Source organism: Gaeumannomyces tritici (assembly GCF_000145635.1).
Source record: "Gaeumannomyces tritici R3-111a-1 unplaced genomic scaffold supercont2.1, whole genome shotgun sequence".
In the NCBI taxonomy this organism is placed as follows: domain Eukaryota; kingdom Fungi; phylum Ascomycota; class Sordariomycetes; order Magnaporthales; family Magnaporthaceae; genus Gaeumannomyces; species Gaeumannomyces tritici.
Window position 1 is genome coordinate 6,665,214 of NW_008804545.1, and position 11,343 is coordinate 6,676,556.

The 11,343-nt window shown below is 60.6% G+C and overlaps 4 protein-coding genes across 4 annotated transcripts; 3 read left to right on the top strand and 1 right to left on the bottom strand.

The window, feature by feature from the left end:
* The first annotated feature begins 522 nt into the window (after positions 1-522).
* Positions 523-4,463, top strand: GGTG_02097 (hypothetical protein). The gene is made up of 2 exons (XM_009219868.1): positions 523-1,306; positions 1,376-4,463. The coding sequence occupies exons 1-2, from the start codon at positions 802-804 to the stop codon at positions 3,544-3,546; spliced, it is 2,676 nt and encodes an 891-aa protein (XP_009218132.1). The 5' UTR covers positions 523-801; the 3' UTR covers positions 3,547-4,463.
* Positions 4,464-5,641: 1,178 nt separating this feature from the next.
* On the top strand, positions 5,642-8,108 carry GGTG_02098 (hypothetical protein). The gene is made up of 3 exons (XM_009219869.1): positions 5,642-6,138; positions 6,237-6,860; positions 6,957-8,108. The coding sequence occupies exons 1-3, from the start codon at positions 5,666-5,668 to the stop codon at positions 7,762-7,764; spliced, it is 1,905 nt and encodes a 634-aa protein (XP_009218133.1). The 5' UTR covers positions 5,642-5,665; the 3' UTR covers positions 7,765-8,108.
* Positions 8,109-8,484: 376 nt separating this feature from the next.
* GGTG_02099 (hypothetical protein) lies at positions 8,485-10,643 on the top strand. The gene has a single exon (XM_009219870.1). It carries the CDS (start codon positions 8,650-8,652, stop codon positions 10,411-10,413), a length of 1,764 nt encoding a protein of 587 aa, XP_009218134.1. The 5' UTR covers positions 8,485-8,649; the 3' UTR covers positions 10,414-10,643.
* Positions 10,644-10,669: 26 nt separating this feature from the next.
* GGTG_02100 (hypothetical protein) lies at positions 10,670-11,017 on the bottom strand (the record flags this gene model as incomplete). Its single annotated transcript, XM_009219871.1, has 1 exon — positions 10,670-11,017. The coding sequence occupies one exon, from the start codon at positions 11,015-11,017 to the stop codon at positions 10,769-10,771; it is 249 nt and encodes an 82-aa protein (XP_009218135.1). The 3' UTR covers positions 10,670-10,768.
* Between the last annotated feature and the right edge of the window lie 326 nt (positions 11,018-11,343).

Sequence of the window (11,343 nt, forward strand, 5' to 3'; positions counted from 1 at the left end):
CGCGACGCTGGCATTAGTCATCGGTTGTCGGAGATGGTGGGGAAGAGTGAGCCTGCAGCTGTCATACGACATCCATGCGTCTCCTCATGATGTTGGCTGTCTAGCCCCGCGGGGTCTGTCGCGAACACAAAGACAGACTGCAGGGCCCAGGTCTGCGCAGCCGCGATGGCGAAAGAGAGGAGCGTGGACACGAGCCGTAGCAAGCGAACCGTAGTGGAAGCCGCCAAGACGCCGTGCGAGGCGCACCACCGCGTGCGTCACAGACACAGACGCCATGGACGGCCAGATGCGGTTCCTGGTCTGTGCACAGCGATCCAGGGAGGCGGGATAGAGTGTGCAATCTCCGTACCGCAGCAGCCGGCGTGATATGTGGAAGTACATGGATGCCCCCTGCGCCTGGAGTTTGCCGGTGGCCCGCTAAAAAAAAAAAACGACAAACGTCGACCTGGACCGGGGTCTTGGCTGGCTGAAGCATTTTTTCTGCGGGGATCAGAGTCCAAGGCCAAAAAAAATTGTCATCATCGCCAGAGCCGCGCCCCGATTTTGTAGAACCGCTCGACCAAAGTGACTTCCTGGCAGCACTAGACTCAAGCTGTGCATCGCCAACCCCAACCGTGCCTCACTCCGGGAAACGGTCTGCCAGGGAAGCTCTACGTCGCTTGCTCATCCATCTCAAAGTGCTGCTGCCGTTGGGCTCTGCTGTCAGCCAGACCCGGCCCTCCCTGCCAGCTCTTGCCCTCCCCCCCGTCCGCCCTGCCCTGCTCCGTCAGTCGAGGCTGGTCCTGCCCTGGGTTGCCCAGCATGGCGCCTTCCACGACTGGCAGCTCCGGTGTCGCTGCGACTGCTGGCAACGGAACCAACAGCCCGCCCGCTCAGCGCCGCCCGCCCGTCAACGTCAAGGGCACCTCCACACACATTCACAAAAAACCTACCGTTGTGCCAGTCCTTCCCCTTCCTCTAACCAAGCCGCGCCACCGCACCGCGCCCACCGCATTGCCCTCTCCATCTCACACTCCTGCATCTCCCACTGCTGTTGAACGTGCCACAAAGTCGCCGACGTCAGCCTCGCGTGTCCGTTCCCCCACCTCGCCTCTGGCCGTCGAGGTCGACCTGCCCAACCTCGGCGCCCTCGCCATCGCGCCCAAGACCAACGGTGCCGACGTGACCTCTCCTAAGCAAGACGGCGCCCGCAACGGTAACGGACATCAACACAAACAACTGTCGGCCGTAGACGCCACCGTGGGTGTGGAGCTCGCCCCAGCCTCGACCCAGCAACAGCAGCTCGCTCCTGCAGGCACGGCTCAAGGTATGTTGACCAGCACCCCGCACCTTCCCTCACTTCCCGTCGCCTTCACGTTCTCATTAGACCTTCCAGGCCCACCCACCACAACAACAACCACCCGCGAGCCTCTCGCAACCTATCGCTCGACAAACGCAATCCCTCCCCCATCCATAACCTCCTCAGCTGCACCCGACAGCTACGCCCTGCCCCATCCTCCTCGAGGCAAGGAGAATATCCCGCCAACGGCGAACGGATTCACAATGACGCAGCCTCCGGCTTTCGAGGCGCCGCGCATTCCCATGCACCATCCTCAGCTGAGCCTGAGCGACAGCAGCATGTTCGGAGCGCACTCAGACTCCAACAACACATCGCCCGTTCCGCCCGAGACGGGCGGATATGAGCGACCGGCGCATCTGAACATGCCGCCCTTGCCGCCGCCTCCTCCCAGTGGCTACCCTCCCAGCGGCTACCCTCAATTCCAGCCCCATCATGCCTGCCAGCCCATTCCAGGCATTCCTTACTACCCTGCTGTCCAGGGCCCTCCTGGCCAGGGCTATGTGCTTGCCCCCAGAACACCTCAGAGCTTCCATGGATCGCAGGGGTCTAACCCGCCTGATGTCCCGGTCGGCTTTGAGGAGAACGGCTACCAACATCGCTCTCAGCCGCCGATGGCGGCCAACGGCCATCCTTCTCAGCAGCCCGTGGCGGCCAACGACCACCACTCTCAGCCGCCCGTGACGGCCAACGGTCATCTCGCCCAGCATCAGCAGCCGGTAGCGGCCAATGATCATATTGCTCAGCACCAGCAGCCGATGGCGACCGGTGACCACCTTCCTCAACAGCCGATGGCAACAAAAGGCCATCTCCCTCAACAGCCCATCCCGGCCAATGGCCATCTCCCCCAGCCGCCAATGACGGCCAATGGCGCCGGTGTTCATGCTGAGGTTCACAATGCCTTCCCGCCCGCCCCCATGTCGGCGAGGCAGCATGGTTTCGTGGATTCGCGAAGCCGCGAGATATCCCAGATGCATCAGAGGGACGCATACGAATACCTTGAGCTCAACTTCAACAACCGTGAGACAGCCGATGTTCAGGTTGTAGTCACGTTCCGTGGTGGCCCAGAAGGCCGCCCGTGGCGCCGCCCCGTACTGCTATACGGCCATCGTCTTATCCTGGGCTTCAGTCCCTCGCTGAGGGCTCATCTCCAGGGCAGCCCTCACATGGGCGGCACCCTGGAACTGGCTTCGGACGACCCGTATCAGCGCACCGAGGTCCTCTGGAATTGCCTCGCCAGCATCTACGGTCGGCCTCTTCCCGAGATCCCAGAGTCCGATGCCTTCATGGCTGCCGCATACGTCGCTGCCGGCCACTTCCTTCAGCTAGGAGCCATTTCCATGAAGGGCGCGGATGATCTCATCCGTCTCGTCGACAGCTGGACCCAACTCGAGATGGCCTGCGCCGTCGCTCTCGATGGTGCCATTCATCTCTCCCCCGGCCCGCTCCCCCCGTCTCAATTAACCTCGGATATCATTCTCCGCTACGGCCACGCCTCAGAGATGCTTCTCGCCGCCATCGCCGGGTTCGTTATCGACATGTTCCCTCACAACTACGTCGTTGACTCCAAGTACCCGCTGCCCCGCTACACTCGGATCCCGGCCTACCCGGATGCCTACAGGCGCGACAGGGAGCTCATGGCAGCCTCGAGTGCCGACGCAGCAACTACGGCTCCAGTCCGCAACGAGAGCCTTCGGTACTCGAACCCACTGCTGAGCCAGATTAAGTTCGGCGACGTCCCGTTGCCCAACGATGGTCCCGCCGATGCTCCTGAGACCCAGCGTCCTCAACCCAAGAAAAAGGCCACTCTGGCGGACCGTCTGGCGGCCTGCGAGACCGACGCAAACCGACTGCTGACGTCAATCCTGGCCAATATGCCTTTCTGTGTCCTCAAGGACATCCTCGAGAGCAACGGTCTCGGCAAGGGACCCGGCCCATCTGCTACGTCCTGGCCCACGATGCAGACCCGTTACAAGATCATGTCGCAGATTATCGCCGAGCGTGAGAGTCGACGGATCGACGCCGCCAAGGCCGTCATGGCTAGTGCTGCTGCGGATCCGTCGGTCAGGGACAGACTTTCTGGTACTCGCCCACCTCAGAACGGCCCCGTCGACGGATGGGAAATCGTGGGCTGGAAAGAGGAGATTGTCGACGTGGACGAAGCCCCCAAGCTTGTCCGGACTTGGGTGCCCCTCAGTTCTTCGATCTGATTCGTCTTCCCTGCTTGTTGTTTCGACGCTAGCGGTACAAAGCTCGGCACCAGAAGCCAGCTTTCAACCACGCTTGCACGTTTTCACGATTCAACGATATCATGGCATGGGCTTATTGTTTCTGTTCCGTCTTTGTTGGTGTCTTTTCTCGATTCTCACCAATCACCCCCACTTCCCACCACTTCCCACCGTTTGACCCCACTTGCACCCCTTCCACCCCTCCCTACCAATTCCCCTTGCCTCGTTTAAAGGCACCGCGTTCTTGTCCCTGTCGTTTTTTCCCCGATACTCTTGTCAAAGGTATCTTTCATGTTATGAGTTGTCCAGCATTGCGTTAGGTGTTAGATTCCGGAGATTTCAAGGTTGCACAAAAATTCACAAAAAAAAAAAAAAAGGGCAAGGCGCTCGAATGCGGTGGTGTCGGCCCTCGAGGCGAGCCACAAATACTGTTTGTATTTTCCTCTTTCTCTGGTTGCGATGGATTTTCATAGAGTAACCAGCCGGCGGTGTTATCAGCAGGCAACATGCCGCTGATAGGTCTTGGAACGGTTGTTGTCTTGCCTTTACGACTCGACTGATACCTAGTACAGCCATCCCGCCGAGCTCTCTCATAGGAATTCTCTCATATTGGTCTTGGGCATGGCATGGGTCTCGGTACCTTTCTCGTTTTCGTATTTGGAGGCACAAGGAGGCAAGGCGGGTTTTGTTCTTCTTGGGTGGGCATTGGCAACGCCCGGCACCGCAAGAAGGGCATTGCTCGTCTTCTTCCTTCGGAGTTGGCGGGGGGTCGTCATTTCTGGTCTTTGGGAACGAGGGACTAAAAGGGGGTTGTGTACCTACCTGGATTGGTTGGTAGAGGCGCGATGCTTTAAAAACATTAAATGAAATCAATGGCCAACCCCAATCTGGTGATGAAACTGTAGCTTCCATTTCGCTGTTGGAACGGTGACTGCCGCGGCTCTATAATTATTGGTAGGTATGGTTTACATGTAAAAACGGACAGCGCGGGCGGGAGCGATTGGGAATGGTGGTACCAATGGGATAATAGGTAGGGCGAAATTTTTACAAACCAGTGTTAATTTGGAATTAATATTATCTTTTGGTAAAGCTATTGCTTCCTGGCGTGTCGCAGCCATCGGACGCTGGGCAACACCAGGGAGCGCCAGTAAATACGAAAATGCTATTTGGGAACCGCGAAAAGCTTTTTGGGAGACAGTTCTTTCTAAACATTGGCCCGCTGGTACCTCAATCAGCGTTTTACTTTTCAGGAAGGTCGGCGCATTGCCACACCCCGCTATTCATTCCTCCTGTCCGCTCCCTCATTGGAATTCTCCGCAACGGGGAGACCAGGCGAGCCAGCGAGGAGCTTGGGGTGGGATTCCATCATGCAGAGCCCATCCAGAAGCGGGACTCTGGGGGTCGTTTAATCTTGTCTTGTTCAGGCACGCGGCCGTGGTGCTTGTGTGCATGAACGGGCTTCATATTGGGTGCCTGTCTAATTCCCCGCCGGCAGCTGAGCCAAGACTGGGGTGTGCCACCAGACCCTGGCATGTAGGGAGCGTGAAATGCACCTCGGCTGGCCTTCGCACGTGCCAAAAGACCAAGCCCACCCCGTCCGTCATCGCCCAAGCTCAGGCAGGCAAAACAAGCCGAGCCAGGCTGGCTCCGCATCACACCAACGAGAGTGCCGGTTGGAGCAGAGTAATCAAGATCACGGGCACCTCCATTTCTCTCTTCCCTCATCACAAACCAACGTTATCCACCGACCTAATTGCCCGCACAACTGGATTCCTTCATGTCCTGGTGGACAGTACAGCTCTAATCAACTCGTCCCTTTCGTGTCACGGAGCAGCTGTCGATACACGAACCTTCTCCTCCAGTCATCATCCGATCGAATACGCGCGGACCGGACAAGCCATTATTCTCAAGCACCTCGGCTAAGCACTTACCACAACTCAAAGAACCGACCGACTCGACCCGACTCGACTTGATCTCTATCCAACCCCTAAGCCGACGGCCAAACAAATCGTCGGACGGGTCCTTGTGACGTGTCCGAAGTCGCCCATCCGGCCTCCGACGCTTGCACAAGACAGTCAAAAAAAAAAAAAAGGGAATCACGATGGCGTCGTCGGCGGGCGGCGGGCCCCCGGCAGCGTCGCGGGCGGTTAGCGACCCGATCCTACGCAACGCGCTGCGCTACACCGTCTCGGCCCGCGAGTACGCCACGCTGCACAAGTACATATTGTCGCGCTCGCGCGTCCTCAAGAGGAACGCGCCGAGCGTCGAGACGGTCGCGCGCATCGTCAACGGCGACGCGGGGGCGAGGCCGGCTGTTAGCTCCACGCCCGGCGACGGGTCGGGCGGCGGGGCGACGGCGACGGGCCTGGAGCCGGCCTCGGGCGGCGGCAGGGCAGGGAGGGGCAAGGGGAAGAAGCAGCAGCAGCAGCAGCAGGACGCGGCGGCGACGCCCCCGCCCGTCAACGACTACAACGCGCGCGCGGTGCGGCACTCCATGCGCGTTTTTATCGCCACAAGCATCGCGATGAAGACGTGGTCTATCGTGTTGAAAAGGATAATGGGCGCCAAGAAAGAGTACGTTTTCTTTTTCTGGTTGCTGAAGACCCATCTCAGGGGCTGGCCGGGCTTCAACGCCGGAGTGCTGACATTCCCCGTTGTGTTGTGATCTCCAGCCAAGCAGCAGCGGCGGCGGCAGCGGCAGCCTCCAAGAAGGAGCCCCTCTACAAGTCGCCGACCTTCCGGCTCTCGCTCTCGCTCAGCTCCATCCTGCTGCTGTACAGGCTGTTGTTCCGCTTCTTCACGCGGCTGCGGCTGCACCTGCTCGACCCGTCGGCCGAGCCGTTCCGGCGCCGCAACCCGCGGACGGCGGGGACGCTGACGTCGCCCTACGCGCCGGCCGTGGGCGCGTCGCTGGCGGGGCTGGCGCTGGGCATCTACCCGGCGCAGCAGCTGCGCGTGTCGGTCGCCATCTACGCGCTCTTCCGCGCGCTCGAGTTCGGCTGGAACGCGGCCGAGGAGAACGGCATGGTCTGGGGCTGGGACAAGGGCGGGCGCGTGCGGCGCGAGCGGCCGTGGTGGTGGGGCAGCTGGATGCTGCAGCCCCTGGCCTTTGGCCAGCTGCTGCACGCCTGCGTCCTGGACCGCGACTGCTTCCCGAGCCAGTACGGCGACATGATCTTCAAGTGGTCCGGCACCTACCTCCAGCAGCGCCCGCCCAAGTACCCGCGCAGCCTGCCGTGGCCGGGGACCTACGACATTGTGGACAGCCTGGCGACCATGGCGAAGCTCAACTGGCCGTAAGTTCTGGATATCTGATTTCCGATTTTCACTTTGTCTGGGATCATGGCTGCAGAGAAAACAGCCACGTTTGCTAACACCACCAACCACAACAGACCCTTCGTCTCGCCCACGCTCTTCCCGGACAAGACCAACACGCTGCCGCCGCAGCTGTCGGCCATCGCGCCCCTCTCAAACAGGGCGCACCCGCTGCTGACGTCGCTGTCCTGCGCGACGCTGCACCCGCACGACCCGTCGTGCGCGCGCACCTACCTCACCTTCTGGCTGCGGTCGTTCCCGGCGGCGGCGCGCTTCTTCCTGGCGGCGTACGCGCTCATGGCGCTCCCGCGGTTCCGGCTGCTCTACCACGCGCCGGCGTCGGTGCTCCGGCGACTGCTGGCGTCGGCGCTGCGCACGGCCACGTTCGCGACGGGCGCCGTCTCGACGGCGTGGGCCTCCATCTGCCTGCTGCAGGCGTGGCTGCCGCGCGGCGCGCTCGCCACGCAGCGCTTCTTCCTCGGCGGCATGGCGGCCGGCCTCTGGGCCTGGGCCGAGCGCAGCAGGGGGCGGGCCGTGTTCCTCTACAGCGCGCGCCAGAGCGTCGACTCGCTCTGGAAGGTGGGCGTCAAGCGCCGCTGGTGGCGCGCCATGGCCGCCGGCGACGTCTGGGTCTTTGTCCTGGCCGTCATGCTCACGGGCGTCGTGTACGAGCGCGACGCCGCCGCCGGCATCCCCGACCCGACCTGGCGCCGCGGCGTCAGCTGGGTCCGGGGCGAGGGCTGGCGGGACTGGGCCATGGAGGCGGACGAGGAGGAGGACGACGAGGACGAGCAGGGAGGGGAGGGCGAGGAGGAGGGGGAGGCGGAGAGGATGGAGGTCGGAGTCGACGAGGGCTCGGGCGTGCTGCTGAGGAAGGAGGAGTGATTGGCTCTGTGTCTCTTAATGGTTATGCCTGGTCTGTGCGTGTCGAGAGCTGGAGAGCTTTGGCTTTGTGTATGAATCAATGTGTTGATGATTGCTCTCAGAGTGAGAGTGGAAGCTACCCGCACACGGCCTTACGAGGAAAGTTGTGATACGGTTTGGCACGGCCTCGGCACACTTATAAGCCACGGAAGAGAGAGGAGGCTGCGCAGATAATCACAAGCACCAAGATTCACTTCGAGGGGAGCAAGCGAACAGGCGTGAACAGGCCAGCTTAGATATTGGTATCTGCGTACTTTTGCATCAGGCGACAAGTACATCGCTCTCTGTCTCTTTGTAAAGACGGGAAACTGCTGCACTGTCCCCCAACAGTCGGAACTCCTGAGCTCTCGAGAAGGGATGGACGCCCCCATCCTCACTCCTCCCCTCCCTCCTCAGCCGCCGCCGCCATCGTCTCTTCAGTCGGCTTTGCTGGCGAAGACGACGGGGCGAGGTTTGTGCCGCACAATGGCGTCCTCCGTACTTGGAGGTGCGGATATTCCATGGCTGACGGGATTTCGTCTAGGCCCAAAAGGGCTTGAGGTGAACGCGCCATCCGTTCAACCATGCATCCTATCAGAACTGCGCAGAGTGGAGCAAAGGTGAAACAGAACATTGCATGCGCAACTCGCTCTAGTCCCCTTTGGGCCTAGACCTCTCCTCGTCTTTTTGGGATAATACAGTATGCGGTGCTACAAAATGGGTCGCCGTAAGCAGAAAAGACGCCTCCCACGTCGGTTATCGTCTTTCGTTTCCATCCGCGGCATATTTAAAAAGGACGAGCTCCGGTAACCCAAAACGACAGGTACAGGACAGCAAAGGCAACAAACAAGGCAGATTAACGCGATAATGGCTCGAAGTACGTCAAGCTTTGGCTCTACGCACAAAGGTCTTGGCCCACGACGAGCCACCACTGAATACAGTCCTGTCAGGGATATTCAAGCAAGCGAGACTGTACAATGGGGTGTGTATTGGGGATCCCCCGCGCTCATGGCGTTTCTGCTCATAGCCGGCGTCGCCTTTGCTTTGGGCCACCACTTCCACTACAAATCCCTCAACAATACTCTCGTCCCTTCGCAGGAAAGCCAGCAGTGGGCCATCCGGATAGGGACCGGCCTTGCTTTTCTCTCCAAAGCGAGCCTGGCCGCCTCCGTCGGCGTTGCTTATACGCAACGCCTTTGGGTATCGGTCAAGAAGCGCAGCATGAGCCTTCAAAACCTGGACAAGGCATTTTCCCTGACCACAGACCCCTTTTCGTTTTTGAGCGCTTTCTTGATTGCCCGTACAAAGATGCTGTATCTTTTGGCGGCCGCAGTTTGGTGCATCCCGCTGGTCGCAACCATCACGCCTGCCACGTTATCCATACGACCAGGCATCGTCTCCCGCACCGCCTCGGTCAACGTACCGCGGCCTGATTTCGACAACTCTAAACCTTGGGCCAATTTCGAAGGCGTTGGAAGACCGCAGAGCCCATCGGCGGTCCTTAATCGTCTGGTCGCCGCGACAGCCTCGTCCGTCAGCGTGTTGCCGTTTCCGGCACCGTTCCCTAACGCCTCGTACACGCTCGACTTCTTCGCGCCCGCCATTAAATGCGAGACCCTGGCCGAATCCGTCGCCGCCAACGCCTCGCTACAGGGTTTATGGGATGAGCACATCTCGTTCGCCAGCAAATTTTACACGCTATTGGTCTCCAACACCACGAAGCGGAAGCTCACCAACCATCTGTTCATCAACGTGGGCGGCCCCAGTGGTGCGAATTACTCGTGCCACCTATACAACGCCTCTTACACCGTCGACTTTGCTTTCCGCAACGGCGTACAGACGAGCTCGACCGTCCGCAACCTTGCGTATCCCTCCCCAAACCTCCCGCTGCTCGAGATCAAGCGCGGCCAGATTTTCAGCGACTACAAGCCCGGCGAGGTCGCCTACGCTTACCTTTTCGACGCTCTGGTCGACCGGTTTCTGGTGGCCAACATGTACCTCGGCGCCTCGGGCACGCTAAACGGCGGATCCGACACATCGTTTTTCCTGACCGGCATCTCGTCCTGCCCGGACCTGGCCAACGGCACGTCGGCGGGCAAGGAGTTGGGCCTCCAAAAGTACGCAGCAGGCGCCTGGGCCTGCGGCGCGGGGTCGGTCCCCCGCGCGGTGGAGGAGCTGTCGCGGAACGTGTCGCTGAGCCTGATGAGCAGCGAGTTTTTCAGCAGCAGCAGCAGCAGCAGCAGCAGCGGGGTGCGCGTGGACGAGACGGCAAACTACTACGCCTACGACGAGGCGGGCCTGCTGCGCGCGTACGGGGTCGCCGTGGCGGCCGCGTTGGCGTGCGTCTGCGTGGGCGCGCACGCGTACGTCGCCAATGGGTACAGCGCCAGCTCGTCCTTCTCCAGCGTGCTGTTGACGACGCGCAACGCGGACCTGGACAGGCTGGCTGTGGGGCAGTGTCTGGGCTCCCAGAGGGCACCGGCCGAGCTGCGCCGGACGGTGCTGCGGTTCGGGGTCGTTAGGTTGCCTGGTGGTAGTGCTGCCGGCGGCGGCGAGCACGGGGTTGCGCACGCAACGTTTGGGCTGCGGGGGACGGTCGAGCCGTTGGTGAAAGGGCAGGCCTGTTTGTGAGTGCGTGCCTTCTGTCTCTCTCTCTCTCGCACGCTGGATAGAACTCTAATAAAAAAAAAGAGTTTGTCGACGTTGTCGTTGTCTTTCATGTAGTTACCTGATCTTGAGTCACGGTGGTAGCGAGGAGCTTTGCTGAGGTGACCTGGGACACACATTCATAGGTAGGTAGCCAATCGTTTCCACGTTGAAGCACCGCACGTCGTGTTCCGGCGCAAAAACGCCAGGTGCCCCTAACTACACTATAGTACTCTACTATTCCAGAATCATGTCCTTTGTGCGCCGGCGGTGGCGGTAACCAGTTCTCGATCGTCAACGGAAGCCTCTGCTAGGCGCTTGGCGCGATATCCGCGCACGTCTAATCGTAGGGATCCTGCGACCTGCGGCCTCTCGGCCCGCGCGGGGTTTCAGTCGGGCCAGCCCGGGCGGCGAGCCCGACCGGCGTGGGAGGCTCCTGGGCCCTCTTGACCTTGGCAGCGCATCGGCTGACGGAGCACTGGAGGGCAGAGCCGCCGCGGGTTTCGAGATGTTGGCGGGCCGCCGCGGGGTTGGCGCTGGCGTGCTGGGCCAGGAAGACGGCGACGAGGGTGGCGCTGGAGAGCTTCATGGTGAGGTTTTTGCTATGCTGCTGTAACGGGATGGGTTTTGTAGGGTTCGGTCGTGTAAGTAGAAAGTATGGGAGATGATTGTTGGAGGAATAGAAGCGAGAGATGGCCGACCAGCTGGCACCCGGGACTGTCTCTATGTTGGGCGTATGTGTGTGTATATGTGTGGGAGGAGGAAAAGAAAAATCGGCAGACTGCTAATCTTGTGACCGCCGTATTTATGGTCGTTGGGCTGGCAAGCACTGGAAGATCAAAGACGGCTGGACGGCATGGATGAGGCTATCAACAGCCGGAGGCGCCCGCGCAGGGGCCGCTAGTTCTGTCAAAC

What these genes read in the sequence shown, in the direction of transcription:
- GGTG_02097 (XM_009219868.1), top strand. Translation starts at nt 802, where the DNA reads ATGGCGCCTTCCACGACTGGCAGCTCCGGTGTCGCTGCGACTGCTGGC. An exon ending in TCCTGCAGGCACGGCTCAAG is followed by an intron (nt 1,307 to 1,375) that starts GTATGTTGACCA and finishes TAGACCTTCCAG; the next exon opens with GCCCACCCACCACAACAACA.
- GGTG_02098 (XM_009219869.1), top strand. Translation starts at nt 5,666, where the DNA reads ATGGCGTCGTCGGCGGGCGGCGGGCCCCCGGCAGCGTCGCGGGCGGTT. An exon ending in ATAATGGGCGCCAAGAAAGA is followed by an intron (nt 6,139 to 6,236) that starts GTACGTTTTCTT and finishes TGTGATCTCCAG; the next exon opens with CCAAGCAGCAGCGGCGGCGG. An exon ending in ATGGCGAAGCTCAACTGGCC is followed by an intron (nt 6,861 to 6,956) that starts GTAAGTTCTGGA and finishes CAACCACAACAG; the next exon opens with ACCCTTCGTCTCGCCCACGC.
- GGTG_02099 (XM_009219870.1), top strand. Translation starts at nt 8,650, where the DNA reads ATGGCTCGAAGTACGTCAAGCTTTGGCTCTACGCACAAAGGTCTTGGC.